Source organism: Postia placenta (genome assembly GCF_002117355.1).
Source record: "Postia placenta MAD-698-R-SB12 unplaced genomic scaffold POSPLAscaffold_3, whole genome shotgun sequence".
NCBI classification, from domain to species: domain Eukaryota; kingdom Fungi; phylum Basidiomycota; class Agaricomycetes; order Polyporales; family Adustoporiaceae; genus Rhodonia; species Rhodonia placenta.
Genome location: NW_020169834.1, coordinates 1,279,961 through 1,294,331, shown reverse-complemented (window position 1 = coordinate 1,294,331; position 14,371 = coordinate 1,279,961). Strand labels below are relative to the sequence as shown.

Sequence of the window (14,371 nt, the reverse complement as noted above, 5' to 3'; positions counted from 1 at the left end):
TTCAGAGCAACACCAGCTGTATCTTGCCCTCCTTTAGCCCCTGCAGAACCTTGGGAGTACCTAGCACTGTCTTGAACACCTCATCTCGTGTCTCCGGAATGTCCAACAGATTGCGCTTTTTCGTATCTCGATAGGAAACATCGAGAATAATATGTGTCAACGCTGAGGTGGACAGTGCCTCTGGAAACGAGAGAAGGCAAATATGCTAAGCTCAGTCATGTTTCACAGGTTGTCCCCATATTTGTGGGACGTACCTGTGTCACAGAGCAGCTTGCCTAATCTGCCCGGCGTACCCACTGCCGCGGCGATTTTCGTCTGTCTGAGATAGGCAACGTGCTCGTCGAGCTTGATGTGCCTGGCGAACAGCTTCGCGACGTCGCCGCCCTTTTCCCCTCGGAGCCGCTTGTCTTTGAGGATACGAGTGACGTCTGCGACCCGCAAAGCCGCCCCAGCGACGAATATCAAAGTCGGTGAGCCGGTGGACTTAGGTCTCTGGGCAAACCGAGTCTTCAGTGTTGGAAGCACTATGTGAAACCAGGTCAGCTCGAGGATGACCTCATTACAAAGAGACATACTGTTTGTGATGAAGTCCACCAGCTGGTTCAGGTTCCGAGAACCAGACCATTGGCTCGTGTCCGCTATCGAACCCTCTATCTAGCCGGAGAGGCGATTAGGGAGTCGGAGTAATACAAGAAACTACCAAATTACCGGGTATTTGAACGTCTGTGAGTTCAATGGCGGACATCTTGGAGAACGTCTTTGTCTGCACTGACGATATGTAATCTGAAAGCGCAACTAGAGGCTGCGTTGCGACAGAGGGCCCCTCTACGGGCTCGAGAGTCTCTGCGAGTTTTCGCTTCTGTGAGCAGAAGAATTAAACGTTTAGTTCCCTGAGATAATGATACACGTTCGAGCGCACCGGACCTTTGCCTTGCGCTCCTTTTCTTTTGCCCTGCGCTTCCGTTTCTTCGCACTCGCGGGGGTGGACATGCTTGGTTGTGCCTTTCCTTCCACTTCATTCTCATCTACGCTGAGCAGGCTGCCGATGTCTTCCGCATCGCCGGCTTGTGGGACGCCTTCGTCGTCCGACATTGCTACGAGGTCGTCTGGGACAAAGTCGTCGTCTAGGTCATCCCCCCTTTGTTGATTCATGAAGGCAAAGACAGGCTGGAGAATAAAGCGAGTGTTGGGGGGCTGAGAACACCGTGAAACAGTCGGACGACCGAGAATTCAGGGCGTCAGGCGCCCGTGAAATTCTGGATCACGTGCTTTATAGTGATCGTGTTTTCGATCGCGATTGATTGTGTACGACGCGCCGGGTCACCTTCAACGTGGCTTCAGCTCTTCTTCCGTCCTGCTCCTCCTCCCCGACATCAAACCCAGTTTATTCCGCCATTCTCTTGAAAAGTAATCTCCTGCGTAAGCAGAGGAGCAAAGGCTTATCCTGACCCATGCCGACGTTCTTCAGCTGGCTTTTGGCACGGCTCTCGCGGATCCTCGACCCGAACTTCCTTGTCCTATCTTGTCTCCTCATCCTCACTGTCTTCATTGCCATAAGGCTCAACAAAACAACATCGCGACACGCCGCGTCGTGTGAACCGGACGAACCGAGCATGCGTTCTAACGTGTCGGGGGTTCTGCGAGACCAATCTCGGCTTCAAACGTCTCGCACGGTATCTGTGAACGCATCGGAGATACCTGCAGTAGTGAATCAAGAAGCAATCCGCCAAGGTACCAAACAACCATACGATGCCTTCCTTGTCCTCGACGTCGAGGGCACTTGTGTTGAAGGAACCGCTAGATTCGACTATCCCAATGAAATTATCGTAAGCGTCGAAGTTTCGCCGTGTTCTATCTCAATGCCGTGAGCTGCATGCACAGGAATGGCCTGTATGCCTGCTACGCTGGAAAGATAAAGACCATAATGGCTTAGCCAAGGAGCTTGAGGTAGTGGACGAATATAGGAGCTTCGTGAAGCCGACTTGGCGGCCTCGATTATCCGACTTCTGCACAAACCTGACCGGCATCACTCAAGTTGGTACTTCATAACTGTTCATTGGCTATGTAGTTGAGCTCCGTGTCCTTGGCAATGCAGGCACAGGTCAATGGAGCTCCAACCTTTACGACATTACTCGAGAGCTTCACTGCATTTTTGGAAAAGCATGGGCTTATCGAGCCCATGACAGGCCGTCGACTTATCCGTTACTGTTGGTGCACGGATGGCCCATTTGACATACGTGACTTCGTCGTGAAGCAATGTTTTATCTCGAGGGTAAGCTCAGAGCATGCACATGCACCCAATGAAATCGAAGCTACTACTCAGGCACTGAGCAGGTCGCGATGCCGACATGGATAACAGGGGATGTACTCGATGTTCGAAGCATTGTTCGTCATTTGGACGTCGCCGGTCAAGGCAAGGCACTGACGTCCGGCAGGAAGCCAGTATCTCAGGTATGCCCGCGTGCCTGGCATACCTCAGCATAACCCCAGTTTGACTCTTTTCAGTTCCCGTCGCGGCGGGTGACGCTGAACATTCCTCGCCAACTCTATGCGCTCGGTCTTACGCCTTTTGAGGGACGTCAACATAGCGGCATTGACGTCAGTATAACCTTAGTCTTAACCTCGCCAACAATGAGTAACGCAGAAGGCGTATTTGAAATTGTAGGACACCCGTAACATTGCACGAATAGTGATTGAGCTCGCACGAAGAGGCGTGCAATTGGTGCCCAATACGGCGATAAATCCCAACAGACGATGGCCCTGGATGGGTAAGCACGGCAAGATATTGGATGGCTATCATTAGGATGTCAGCGTGCGACCTCCGAGCGTGCCGCTTAACTGTTGACCGCTGCCCCTTCTAGTTGGGTGAGCTTGTTCCTCCCATTTTCCCAGTGCGTAGCGCTGTTTCTCACGAGTTCCCACCGCATGCTCATTGATCGGATATTATGTTCCCGGAATGTCCTGTACTATTCCCAGCCAGCATAGTGCACGATTGGTCTAGCAGTAACAACACAATAGTGGACGAGCGCATTGCGTCATTTGTACTCACATATGAGTATCCGGGGAATGCCTCAAAACCGTTTTCTTGACACGGGTTACTGCCTCTAGTACTGAATACGCCGTCGGTTATTGACTGAACGATCGGCCTTGTGACGAGATAAATATCTCGTTAGCCATGCAAGCTCACACACGGATCTCGCGTTTCCACGGTGACAGCGACCTAAAGAGCAGGCCATTCCCGCTGGGCGTTTCTCAAGATAATATGCATACATCGTGGGACTGCAATAGTATACAGGGATGTTGTCAAACAAGAAAATGAGGGTTGTGCAGGCGAAGCTGCAGGCGATCGCTCGCGTCTATGATGAACGGAACCGAACTCTATGGGACGTGAAACACATGCAGCCACATCACTGTGAGAGCAAATGTCAGATCATCTCCTGTGCCATCGTGGGTAGTACTCACGAAATCCCATAGAGTGCCAAAGCATGGGATTTTCTCTTCTTTGCACGCCTGCGTACCGCGTCAGTGACCGCTCCGGTCCAGATGCGTATATTTTCGCATACCTGCATCATCTCCGAGTTTCCAATCATGTTGGACGTGATGAAGACGACTGGCACAGAACGTTCTAAGTCTATGCAATTACGAATAGTGATAGGGCTTACCGTCGGCTTTCCAAGAGTGATACACCTCCTTCAAGATCTTCCTGGTGTCCGGCCGTCCTCCACGGACCTTGCTGTCCCACAACAGGTAGCGCTCAGGCTCGATGTTGCGACGAATCAGACCGCTGATCGTGGGACCGAAGGTCTTCTCCTGGTCAGAACCTGATATTCCACAAATCGCTGTGAGTATCGCGAAAGGCATGAATGACGGCTGTCTTGCATACCAATCCAGATGAGATACCTGATATCGCAGTTAGTAACGTCTCCATTACATTGAGCACGCGGCACGAACCAATAGGGAGACTGGATGCATGTCGCAAGTGCAGCACCAATACCGGTACCAGTGCAGATCCGAATGCCACGCTTGTACAATGCCGACGTGTTCGAGACACCAGCCAACTGAAAGAACTGTAAGTCATGGGGGCACGCGTGTGGCCACGGCATTGAACGTCACCTTCAGCTCGCGAGTCCAGATCGTCTTCGGTGGGTCATTGACCAGGCTGCGGGTGAAGTCACCTATCGTATTGTTAGTGCCAGCGGAGGCCGACTCTCAAGGTGCATACCTTGCACACCGCAAACCATGTAGTGATACTTGGCGTGCGGCCCTTCTCTGTGTGCGAATGATTCAGCGCCACGGTCGGACCAAATTTCAGATGCACGCACGAAATGATACCGAATGCGTGGTACTCCATCACGGCACTACGACTAACCCGGCCAAGCAACCCTTGCTGCATGCCACGCTGGAACCGGAGTACGGCCACCTTGTTTGAGGGCTGTATGTGGCATCTATTCAGCACTTTCGTAAAGCCAGACGTATCGGCATACGAACCAGCTCGATGTCGATGGGGACTCTCCGCGTACAAATCCACGGAAGGACAATGAACAGTGTCATGCCCATCACGTACCAGAAGTCTTGTTGCCGGATTAGGTGAGGACCGGTGAAGTTCCACTGATGCGTCTCCGTGTTGTAGAGATCGGATAGGATGACGAAGAGCCCTAGAAGCAACCTCAGCACACGGCTCATCGTGCCAGGTATGGGACAACCCAGGCTTACAGGACATGAATAGACCTGTCCAGCCCATGAACCGATGCCATCTCTCGAAGACGCTGATATGGAGATGAGCTCCCAGAATATGTCATGTTAACTGCCCACTCACTTATGGTGAGTGTTGCGAACCCAAGGGAAACCAGCGATAGCGGTGACAACCAAAGTCACGTTACATAAAATACCGAAGACCAGGATGGATACGTGATAGTTCATGTAGTCGCGGTAGACATCGACGACTCGGAGGGTCAGCCAGACCAGACCCGAGATGGCACACCCTGAGTGGATACCACCGAGATGCTGTTAGATCATAAGGGAAGAGTAAGTATAAGTTGCACGCGAGAACGTTGACGCTCCATCACCTGCAGGACAGATGTACACCCAAGCCGCCAGATCATAGGAGTCCACTATGGCATATGTCAACGCCAAATAACGAACAAGAGCTCTTAGAGTACGACGTACCTTCGCGAACAGTGTATTGACAAAGAGGTAGAGAAGTCGTCCAAAAATTTCGTTCCGCATCAAGATAGAGAAATTGAAGTTTGCTACTGCCATGGCACCGCCATACTTCTTCGCATACGGCCAATGACCAGAAACAGCGAAACCGAACATGATCATGTTGATCGAAAATGAGATCGTGAATAGTTTTCTGTGTACGCACGCTTTCGGTTAGTTGCACTGTGGCTTCAGTATTGCAAACGCACCGGTAGGTATTGTACCACAATTGCCAGAGTATCCATTTAGATACCTTGCGCTTGGCCGGCTTACCGGGTGCCTTCGCTGGCGGTGTTGACTCCTTCTTAGGCGTTGGAGTAACCGGCACAACTTGGGTAACTACGAGATCCTTTTTTTCATCCTTGAAGGTCACTTCTACCGGTCGAATTTGCACGTCTAGCGCGCCCTTTTCCGCCTCGTCATAGGCGGGAGCGGCACCTTGGGGTGGAATCTCGGCCGACATGAGAGCAACCGAGAAGTATGGATCTTCGCGTCTTGCGAAAGCCTGGCTCTGGGAAGTGGGGGAAGAGGAGAGTCCGAGCGACAAACTTCGTTTCAGCGAGCGTTTTATACCTTTGCAGGCTTGCAGAACCCAATATTAGACTTGACTTGGTATCCCCACGCCGATGGCGCCAACCATGAGGGTAGATTCGATGACTTGTCATCGGTAGATCGCTTCACCCATTCCACCGCCCTTTGGGAACGCTGACTGGGTCCACAGCCTCTCAGAGTGCGGCGTCCGACCACATATCAATCTGGAGCGTCTCTGCGGGACAATCAGTGGGTATGAAACAGAACCCTCGAGACCCCGATAGGACTTCGACATTCTCCTGCGGTATGAGCATGGGTATGGGTCTCAGCACCTCCAATGTGGGCCCTTACTCGGTCTACCTGATTGACATCTAGGGTTGATAGACCCCCATATATCATTCTCCGCATGATAGTACATCTCGCCAGGGGAGCGTCTTGCCGCAACTCTTCCCACCGAAGGCGCCTCGTACAGCAATGGCACAATCCAGCGTCTAAGGTGCCGTGCACAAGTAATCTGAAAGGAGCAACAACGGACGGATTTAGCATCTGCTTCTCATACCTTTTGCTTCGATCTGGATCTCGCTTGGCACAATTGCTGTTCGTAGTACTTCGGCATAATTGTACTGCCAGGGCGGCTACCTGCCTAGCTGAGCGTCAACCGTTGCGAGCCGGAACAAAAACACTGTCAAAAGTGTTACTTGGCATGTCGATAAGTGGTCTTCTCCCGAACGCCAGCCATTGGCGGCCCCATAGACGTAGCGCATCGCAAGCCATTTAGGCCATAGAAAGCGGACGCGATCTCTTACCGCATCCGGTGTGATTCAACGTCCGGCAAAACCGACTCAAGGTTTACTGGAGATAGCTCCGATCGATCCAACCACCTGTCTGCGTGAGAACGTGCCAGCAGCCGGTGAGAGACTACCTGGTGCGAAGGATCGTGGCCGATGGAGCTGGATAGAGCCAATTTGGCGAGACCCTCGGATCTGGAAGAACCCAGGGGATTTCGAAGCCACTGCATAGTGAACATGGGACGCGTGTGTCTGATCGTCCAGGTAGTGATACCTGGCAACTATTCTTACTTTATTGCTGCCGGAGCCGCTTGGGTAGTACACAGGCGTGAGATGCCGGCTCCGAGCACCAAGCTTGTAATGACACCAAAAATACACGGCTTCAAGCATCATTGACAGTTTAGAGGTATGATTGTCACTTACCTCATCGCGAAAACTGCAGGTATACGCGAAAGAAACTCGTGGGGTGTTGTTGTCCGGTCTCACCTGCATCCATACCCTGCTATCCCCATTGCAACAGTCCGGGACGCCCCGTGCAATCTAGGCGGGCATCCCGTCAGTCGATGGCGTGTGCATGTACGGAAGTAGGAGTGCTGCGACCGGGATAATTCATCGTTCATAACGTGTGGGAGTAGCCGCTTGATTTGGATATCAGAGCAGCTCTCCTGAGAATGCGCTGTTGGACATGATAGATAGAGCGGACAGAAGGTACCTCCGGCCGCGCACAACTCATCCCCGAGGAGTCCACCGAGGAGCCCAGCGGGTTCCAGCGGTGCCCAGGTCTACAAAAGTCATCTAGAAAGACATCCGGTAGCTTCGCGTGCATTGCAGCGGAGAGTCCTCGGGAACGAATCATAATGCAGTAACCTCGGGTCGCTAGCGGCACCGGAATGGTTGTCTCCTCTCATCGCTCAGTGTCCTGGAGGGATTGCCGTTCGAAACCAGCAGTCACCATGAATAACGATAAATAAGATAGATACATCTATAAATATAGGCAAATCGCCCGCCGGACGTTAGAGGCAAGGACAATCAGATGCGAATCACGCACCAATCAATGAGGCTTGTCAATTAGCTTCTGCAAAATCCCGCAAATGCTTCAACTGCTTAGAGACTTCTTCCTTGAACATCACGATGTCGCTACTGTTCTTAATGATAGCGCGCATCGTTTCGTCTTTGAGCCGGTTGACTTTGTCGATCTGTTCTCGATATCTATGGAGAGACCACGTCAACACCCGAGTAGTAACGCTGTATTTCGACAGACGCACGCAATCTGCAGTGCTTGAAGCCGGGATTTAACACCGACTCCGTTCGCCATAGCAGCCGTCCTCGCTTGAGCTAAGTCTCTCTCGAGCCGGGTCGCTTCAGAATGACTAACTAATGCCTCTTGTTGTGCCGCCTGGTGTTCGAAGGGTCGAGAGGAGTCAGGAACTATCGGTGTCTGACGTAATTTACGGCTTCACACACCTCACGCAGCTCGTCGGCTTGATCGTTGAGCCCATTGACTTTGGTGGTAACCTCAACCACTTCCTCGTCCATGTTCTCGCATTCTAGCGTCAGCTGGTCGAGCTCGTTATCCACCTTGATCCGTTCACTTTCCACATCGGCGCGTTCTGTTCTCTTCATCTCGGCCACGCGACCCAATGTGGGCTTCACCACCGTCCTGATGTCGGCACCCGAGAGTAGATTCTGTGGATTGGAAGACGCCGGATTAAGATCTAGCGTAAGGTCGACGTCTTCCAGGGGCGCCGGAAGAGGTGGAAACAGCCCGAGGTTGGACAGTAAATTGGTGTACATATCCAGTGCTTCTTCCGCATCGGAGACTTTTCTTGTCAGGGACACCTCAAGCTTGACTACCACCTGATTGGTCTCAGCCATCTTATGCTTGAGGGTCTCGATGTCACGGGAGAGCGTCTCGTGTTCGGTGTTCATTCGGACCACCTCTTCTGGTGACAGATTCTGCTCCTTTACGATGTCTAGGAGCCTGAGTTCCTCCGCTTGGAGTTTCTCCAAATTGGAAACTGTCGGAGAATTGTTGAATAAATTTCACCTATGGCGGAACATATAATTTACCGCAGTAGGCGAGGTCAGCCTTTTCTCGCGCCAAGGTGTCAATGAGTTTCTTCTTCTTTGATTCGCAACGCCGTAGAATCTCCTCGAATTTCGCTTTATCCCGTCTGATAAACCCATTATCCTTCTTCAGTTCTTCGATAGGGGCCTATTGTGCGGTGGGTACCTCAGTGTGGACCACCACAAGAGGAGATACGCACAGGTGCTTTTTCGAGGATCTCGAGTTCCGATTGGATTTGCTTGAGCTCCTCCCTTTGCCGATCCACCAATGCAACAACACGTTCGTCCTTCTTTGCTGCCAGGCATTGTCAGCAAGGCTATAATTGAGGGGTTAAGGCTTACCATATCGCTCTTCGAGGATCCTCTCCTGCTCTGGGAAAACATCCTTGCCCTCCAAGAACACCTCGTAGGCTAGAGTATAATGGTCGAGCGCAAGAGCTTGATGATAGTTGATATCATCGAATTCATCGGGAATAAGAGCAGAATCCTGCAAAGTAACGTCTTTACTCTCTAGATAGTGCAGACGCGCCTATCCCCATGTGGCGTCAGCTTTGTTGCAAGTTGTGAGGAACAGCGGCTTACGCTCCCCAATTCTGCCAACCAATGCAACACACCCAGATAGAATGGCCATGCGTGCATAGCGCCAGGTGTTGCGAGAGTTTTGCGATCCCACTGTCCAATGTATGGATATCGTAGAGCTCTCAGGGGGTTTGCAAATTGGTCTTCAGGGGTCTCTTTGTCACCGAACGGCCATTCCGGATCCAGCAGTCGAACAAGATGTTGGTACACGGCGCGAAAGTCCTTGACAGTGACCTCCCTCAGCGTCTGTGGTGAAACCTCGATTCCGTTGCGATCAAGCCAGGCCCAGATGTCTTGTCGCATCTTCGCCTGAAAGGGCCGGTCTCGCAGTGGTCGAGTATCTTTGACACTCCCTTGGCTACCCATCGGCGCTGATGCTTGAGCACCACCTGCCCACATAGAGCCTCTTCGCGTGCTACTGCATACATGGTGACGAGTTTGAGTGCATGGTCTGGAGCAGAGACCACAACAAAGACGAAACCATAGTGCGGCTCATAGCGGTAGCGCATAGCTTGCGCTAATTCCATTACCGCAGAGCTTAACCCATGATCTACTCAAATGCAAGAGGCTTACCTGTGCAACGGTGTGCGGCCGTAGTTGGGCTTGCTCGCGCTCTGTAACAAAGGGTTCACATTGTGCGAACGCATCAGCGATTGTCGCGGATTTGTCCCCGGTATTTGCCCCATCATTGGATACGGTCCCCTGAGAGCGGGACCAGCCATCGACATTCGCCCAGTGTGCGTCGGCTTCTTCACAGTAGACGGGACGGGTAAATGCGAGCGGCCATTATTGTAAGGATCGGGTTGGAGAGTAGAGCGACGTGCAAACTCAGCCATCTGGAGAGTCAACACGATCTTATCATGCAGTAGCCGAGATTGCGTGTGGTAGTGAGCGGCGGGGACAGGAGGAGGTACGACGCGTTCACGGCCGCGCTCGTTGTTGAACGCGTCCGTCACGGCCACGTGATCAACTGCGCCAGTGGCACCGACTCCCGAGGCCTCGACTCATTTCAGACTTCGCCCTGCTGCTTCTCATAAGAGCTTGAAACAGTCAAAAATTCCTCGGTATGTCTACTGCAGTGAGAGAGCTGTTCGGTGGTGCTATCGTCGCTACATTGCCTGTTGGCCTGATTGACGCATCGTGAGTGACTCGTTGAATGCAAGACACTACAGACACTACTCTGATAATGCCAAGGGATCTGCGTCAAGTTCCCGATACTCAAGAGGTCCTATTGTATCCAGACTCACAAATCAGCATTGTACTGGAGATTCTAGAGAGCGTAGATGCTACAGAATTTACTGACATCGCTAAGTATGACAATCGAACATTTTACGAAAGCCCGCTTGCTGACTTCATGTCGAACAGGTTCCACTTTGACTCGCTAGCACACGACAACGATGCCGAAGAAAATACAGTGCTCGACGTTACTCAAGTGCTGGAGGACAGCAACTCCGCGAACCTTGCGTTCACAATCTTATCGGGGACGCAGCTTGTGCGCAAATTTAACACCACCCAACCCGACGAAATACACATCCTCATGGCGGTATATCGGATCAAGGATCATAATGTTGACCTGGTGCTGACGATGAATGTTCCAACTCGAACCACGGATGGAGCTGGTGTGGACGAGGCCGGTTTGACGTCCGCTCGAAGCACATTCGAGCTCGCAGCACGATCGTTGCGGATAGTCAATTATGGTTTGTTCGCGTAAAGAACCGGTAGGAGGATGCAACAGCAAACATCATCCATGCTATCCATAAAGGTGAGGACTACACCATACAACAGTCAATCCGTGCAAATCGCCTCAGACGAGCCACATATCAGTATGTAGGATCACGGACCAAAACGAGAGACTTGTATACATCCGGGTTAGAGATATTGATACAATGCTACATTCAGACATAAAGATCATATATGAGATGCGCAATGCAGGTCTTCCTTCACGCCTTCACGATGTTGCTACCAACTATGCTTCGGATCTCTCTGCTTCAGCCTCGGCCTCAGGTTCCTCATCAATGCGGTCATCCACGACGTTGGTAGCTTGAGCAGCAGCCTTCGCCTCCTTTTTGCGCTTGGAGGATTCCTTGAGCTTCTCCCACCTTTCGCGGAACCGCACGATCATTGCTTTCTGCTCTCACCACATCAGAGTCATTGGTGTCACCCGCGGAGATGCACATACCTGTTTCTCATTCTCTGCACGGACTATTCGCACCTCATCTTCGAGCTCACGTACCCTGCGTACGAGTTGCGCCTCTCGATCTCGCCCAGGGTTTACGGGATTGAGCGCAGCGACGGCCGGAGGGATGGGCGGTACGTTGATATTCAGGGACGCGAGGTCGACTGGCGCCTGCGTCGGCCGCGGGACCACGCTTGACGACACCATGGCACGATGCGCCTAGGAACATTGGTAAGAGAATGTCAGGGCAAGCGGCAGTGTGGCGCACCTCTTTTCTTGCAAGCAGTATGCTATCTCGTAACTGCTGATCTTGTTCTTGACGCATTTTCAGCATACCCTCCGCTGACGCGAGACGCTTCTGGAGCGTCTCTAGTTCGGCTTTGAGTGCGATGTTCTCCTCCTGAAGGGCTTTCGCCACCGCGTCTGACTTTGACGGGATTAGACAAAACGAGTCGGCCATATCATCTGACATACGAAACATCACTGCAAATTCAGTGCAGAATTCGAGTGGCTATGCCTACCGTCATCATGGCCGAGGTCATCGTCCCAGTCATCCCCTGCACCCGCAGATCCAACGTCCTGTGGTTGTGGAGGAAACGAATGTGAGCGTCCCGCTCGGCCGCTTTCAGACTTTGATACTGTTGCTGGAGAATCATTGCGTGTAAGCATCCTCGACCGCGCCGCCTTAACGAGTCCGATTCCACGGGACAACCTTCTGGATAGTGCATCTTCTATGTCAGTGTCGCTGCTAGAGCTAGCGTCTCGCAGGCGAGGTGTGTGTTCCGGTGTCGGCGGAGCAAGCGGTGCGGTGGCGAAGGCGACTGGCTGAGAGAGGTAATCCAGCATGCCTTCGGTGATTTTCCAGAATTGGTTGAATGGGTCTCCTGAATCGCTCTGTGGTAGATCATCAGTAATGTATACAAATAGAACAGAGTGGAGATCAAAGCAGCGAGCACAGGCATGCTCAGACCAACGTGCTTATGCCTTGCGATGAAGTTAAACAATGGACATGCTAGCCAGCGCATAAGCCATCAGCATTGTGATGAATTATGTCGGAGCTTTGATCTACGATACGTGGAGCCCAGGCTGCATCTCAGGCGGCGTGTCTTGTCTGACAGAGCAATGCAACAGGCACCAACACGAGCGGCCTTCACATAAGCGATTGAGTGCTGCCCAAAGAACTTCAAGCAGAAGAGGTATCACGAGGCCTCTCATTCGCCGTAGGACGTCTGTGCCTGTAGGGACCTGTGCAATGTAAAAGCATACACCCAACGTCGATTAAACTCTTGCGATCTAGCCTTTAACGGCGTAAATGCCAGTGATTGGCTTCGTTGGTGCAATTACCAGAAGAAGACAGGAACAGTGCCTGGGGGGATATGTACTTTTCTTGACAGTGATTGGGGAAGCCCGGGGCACCCGAAAGTGTAATCAGCCAGTAAGAGTAGCTGGACAGGTTAATACCACCTCGCCAGCTCTAACTGCACGAGGACCCTCTGTAACGGACTCAAGTTACTCCAAAGGCAGGGGCAAATAAACTTCACGCTACTGGCCGGCTGAGCCGTGGTCATGACAGATGTGCGGGGGTTAGGATAGCGTGGCACTCGCGTGCGAACAGCGAGTGCAACGCCACCCTCCGCGGAATGTGCGGCAGACACAGTATAGCCACGCGACCGGATCGGAAAGGTGATCAGTCCGCACAATACCACACTGGACCCTTTGGAGATGCCCTGGGGTGAAGGTCTGCTCCCTGGACAGGTCGAATACCGCTACAAAGTACGGGCAATTGGGGTGGCCGAACAGCTCCAAAGGTTGTAAGTTCGTGAAACACGAGAAGAGAGAGGGTGCAGCCCGTGTTTGCTGCGTGATTGCAACGGACATCCCCCAGTGCTTAAAGCAATGCGTAGATTCGCTCTAAGGATGGCCGTTGCAATCACAAGCAATGCGTAGAGTCGCCCTCTGATGGTAGGAGCACCTTCTGAGTAGAAACTATGCAGAGAGGACACTCACCCGTTGCCCGAGGACCATAAAAGACTCTTCAATAGCTTGCTGTGACTCAGACATCCTATTGCGGGCATGCGGGGGCGGCGATGGCACTTGAGGCGGCGCAGTTGGAGGGGCGATCGTTCCAGAAGTACTTGCATGGCTAGTCAACTTTTGTGGAAGATTTGGATCTTTGTTTTCTTCTCTGAGTTTGGCTATTCTCCTCTGAAGTTCTTTCCCGGCCTTTGAGTGGTCGTTGTAGAGCATGCGCAGCGTTCGCTTCGTCTACATGACCGGTTCCAGGTCACTCACGAAAAGGCCACATAATGAACAGAACACGTACGTTATCATCCGTAGCGGCTTCTACACATACTAAGAATGCCTCTGCAGCCTTATAGTGCTCCTCCGCTGCGGGGATTAGGAGACCTTGTGCGACATAATCGTCCGCGTTCGCAGCATGTTGGTGCGCCTTGGGGCAAGTTTAGTAAGTGCTGCGTTGATTTCTTCGTGACATACCACATTCAACGGCGAGCTGGAGGAAGCCATGAGACGTACACAAGCGCTGATTGAAATCAAAGATGATACACAGGCGGCGCTGAGATTGAGTTCAACCCGGGTTCATCAAACAGCACGCTCAACCCAGGATGGACCGGGTTTTTCCCCGAATTGGCACCGCCGGGTCTTTTCTGATTCAGCCTGGCATTGGGTAAAACCTGGCACCCGGTGACCTGCGCCACGCCAGGTTCAGTGGACGGGCCGGACAATGCCGCTATTCCGCGAGCACCCCATAATTCCCATAAAATAATTCAAATAAATAATATATATATTATCCTGTATTCTACGGACATTCGACAGCAGCGCAAACCAATAGCTACTAGCTACATATATACAAGTGTGTTCAGTATGTCAGTAGGTCAGTGTGTCAGTAGGTCAGTAGGTCAGTAAGTCAGTAGGTCAGTAGTCAGTAGGTCAGTATGTCAGTAAGTCAGTAAGTTCGGACGTCAGTAGGTTGGACGTCAGTATTGGTCAGTATATGATTAGTGCGTCGCTA

General features: G+C 52.1%; 4 protein-coding genes across 4 annotated transcripts; 1 reads left to right on the top strand and 3 right to left on the bottom strand.

Annotated features, from left to right (window-relative positions):
• Window position 1: 1 nt before the first annotated feature.
• POSPLADRAFT_1073292 (hypothetical protein) lies at window positions 2-5,662 on the bottom strand (the record flags this gene model as incomplete). The annotated part of the gene is made up of 19 exons (XM_024482592.1): window positions 2-180; window positions 255-524; window positions 576-650; window positions 709-859; window positions 925-1,194; window positions 3,463-3,510; window positions 3,564-3,610; window positions 3,663-3,821; window positions 3,884-3,900; window positions 3,952-4,058; window positions 4,114-4,175; window positions 4,223-4,269; window positions 4,323-4,432; window positions 4,489-4,655; window positions 4,714-4,766; window positions 4,817-5,004; window positions 5,067-5,111; window positions 5,167-5,353; window positions 5,409-5,662. The coding sequence occupies 19 exons, from the start codon at window positions 5,660-5,662 to the stop codon at window positions 2-4; spliced, it is 2,436 nt and encodes an 811-aa protein (XP_024341782.1).
• Window positions 5,663-7,582: 1,920 nt separating this feature from the next.
• POSPLADRAFT_1044408 (hypothetical protein) lies at window positions 7,583-10,000 on the bottom strand (the record flags this gene model as incomplete). Its single annotated transcript, XM_024478530.1, has 8 exons — window positions 7,583-7,727; window positions 7,784-7,914; window positions 7,983-8,536; window positions 8,589-8,733; window positions 8,786-8,880; window positions 8,928-9,072; window positions 9,168-9,582; window positions 9,738-10,000. The coding sequence occupies 8 exons, from the start codon at window positions 9,998-10,000 to the stop codon at window positions 7,583-7,585; spliced, it is 1,893 nt and encodes a 630-aa protein (XP_024341781.1).
• A 230-nt stretch (window positions 10,001-10,230) lies between these two features.
• On the top strand, window positions 10,231-10,875 carry POSPLADRAFT_1053777 (hypothetical protein; the record flags this gene model as incomplete). The annotated part of the gene is made up of 3 exons (XM_024480447.1): window positions 10,231-10,304; window positions 10,359-10,475; window positions 10,530-10,875. The coding sequence occupies 3 exons, from the start codon at window positions 10,231-10,233 to the stop codon at window positions 10,873-10,875; spliced, it is 537 nt and encodes a 178-aa protein (XP_024341780.1).
• A 1-nt stretch (window position 10,876) lies between these two features.
• Window positions 10,877-13,898, bottom strand: POSPLADRAFT_1073291 (hypothetical protein). Its single transcript, XM_024482591.1, has 7 exons — window positions 13,837-13,898; window positions 13,664-13,789; window positions 13,348-13,605; window positions 11,859-12,234; window positions 11,609-11,805; window positions 11,344-11,559; window positions 10,877-11,292 (listed from the first exon to the last, which is right to left on the bottom strand). The coding sequence occupies exons 1-7, from the start codon at window positions 13,864-13,866 to the stop codon at window positions 11,131-11,133; spliced, it is 1,365 nt and encodes a 454-aa protein (XP_024341779.1). The 5' UTR covers window positions 13,867-13,898; the 3' UTR covers window positions 10,877-11,130.
• Window positions 13,899-14,371: the final 473 nt, after the last annotated feature.

Coding starts and splice junctions, on each gene's coding strand:
- POSPLADRAFT_1073291 (XM_024482591.1), bottom strand. CDS start 13,866: ATGGCTTCCTCCAGCTCGCCGTTGAATGTG. Junction 13,790..13,836: donor CCAGCTCGCCGTTGAATGTG/GTATGTCACGAA, acceptor ACTTGCCCCAAG/GCGCACCAACATGCTGCGAA. Junction 12,235..13,347: donor TTATGGTCCTCGGGCAACGG/GTGAGTGTCCTC, acceptor GATCTACCACAG/AGCGATTCAGGAGACCCATT.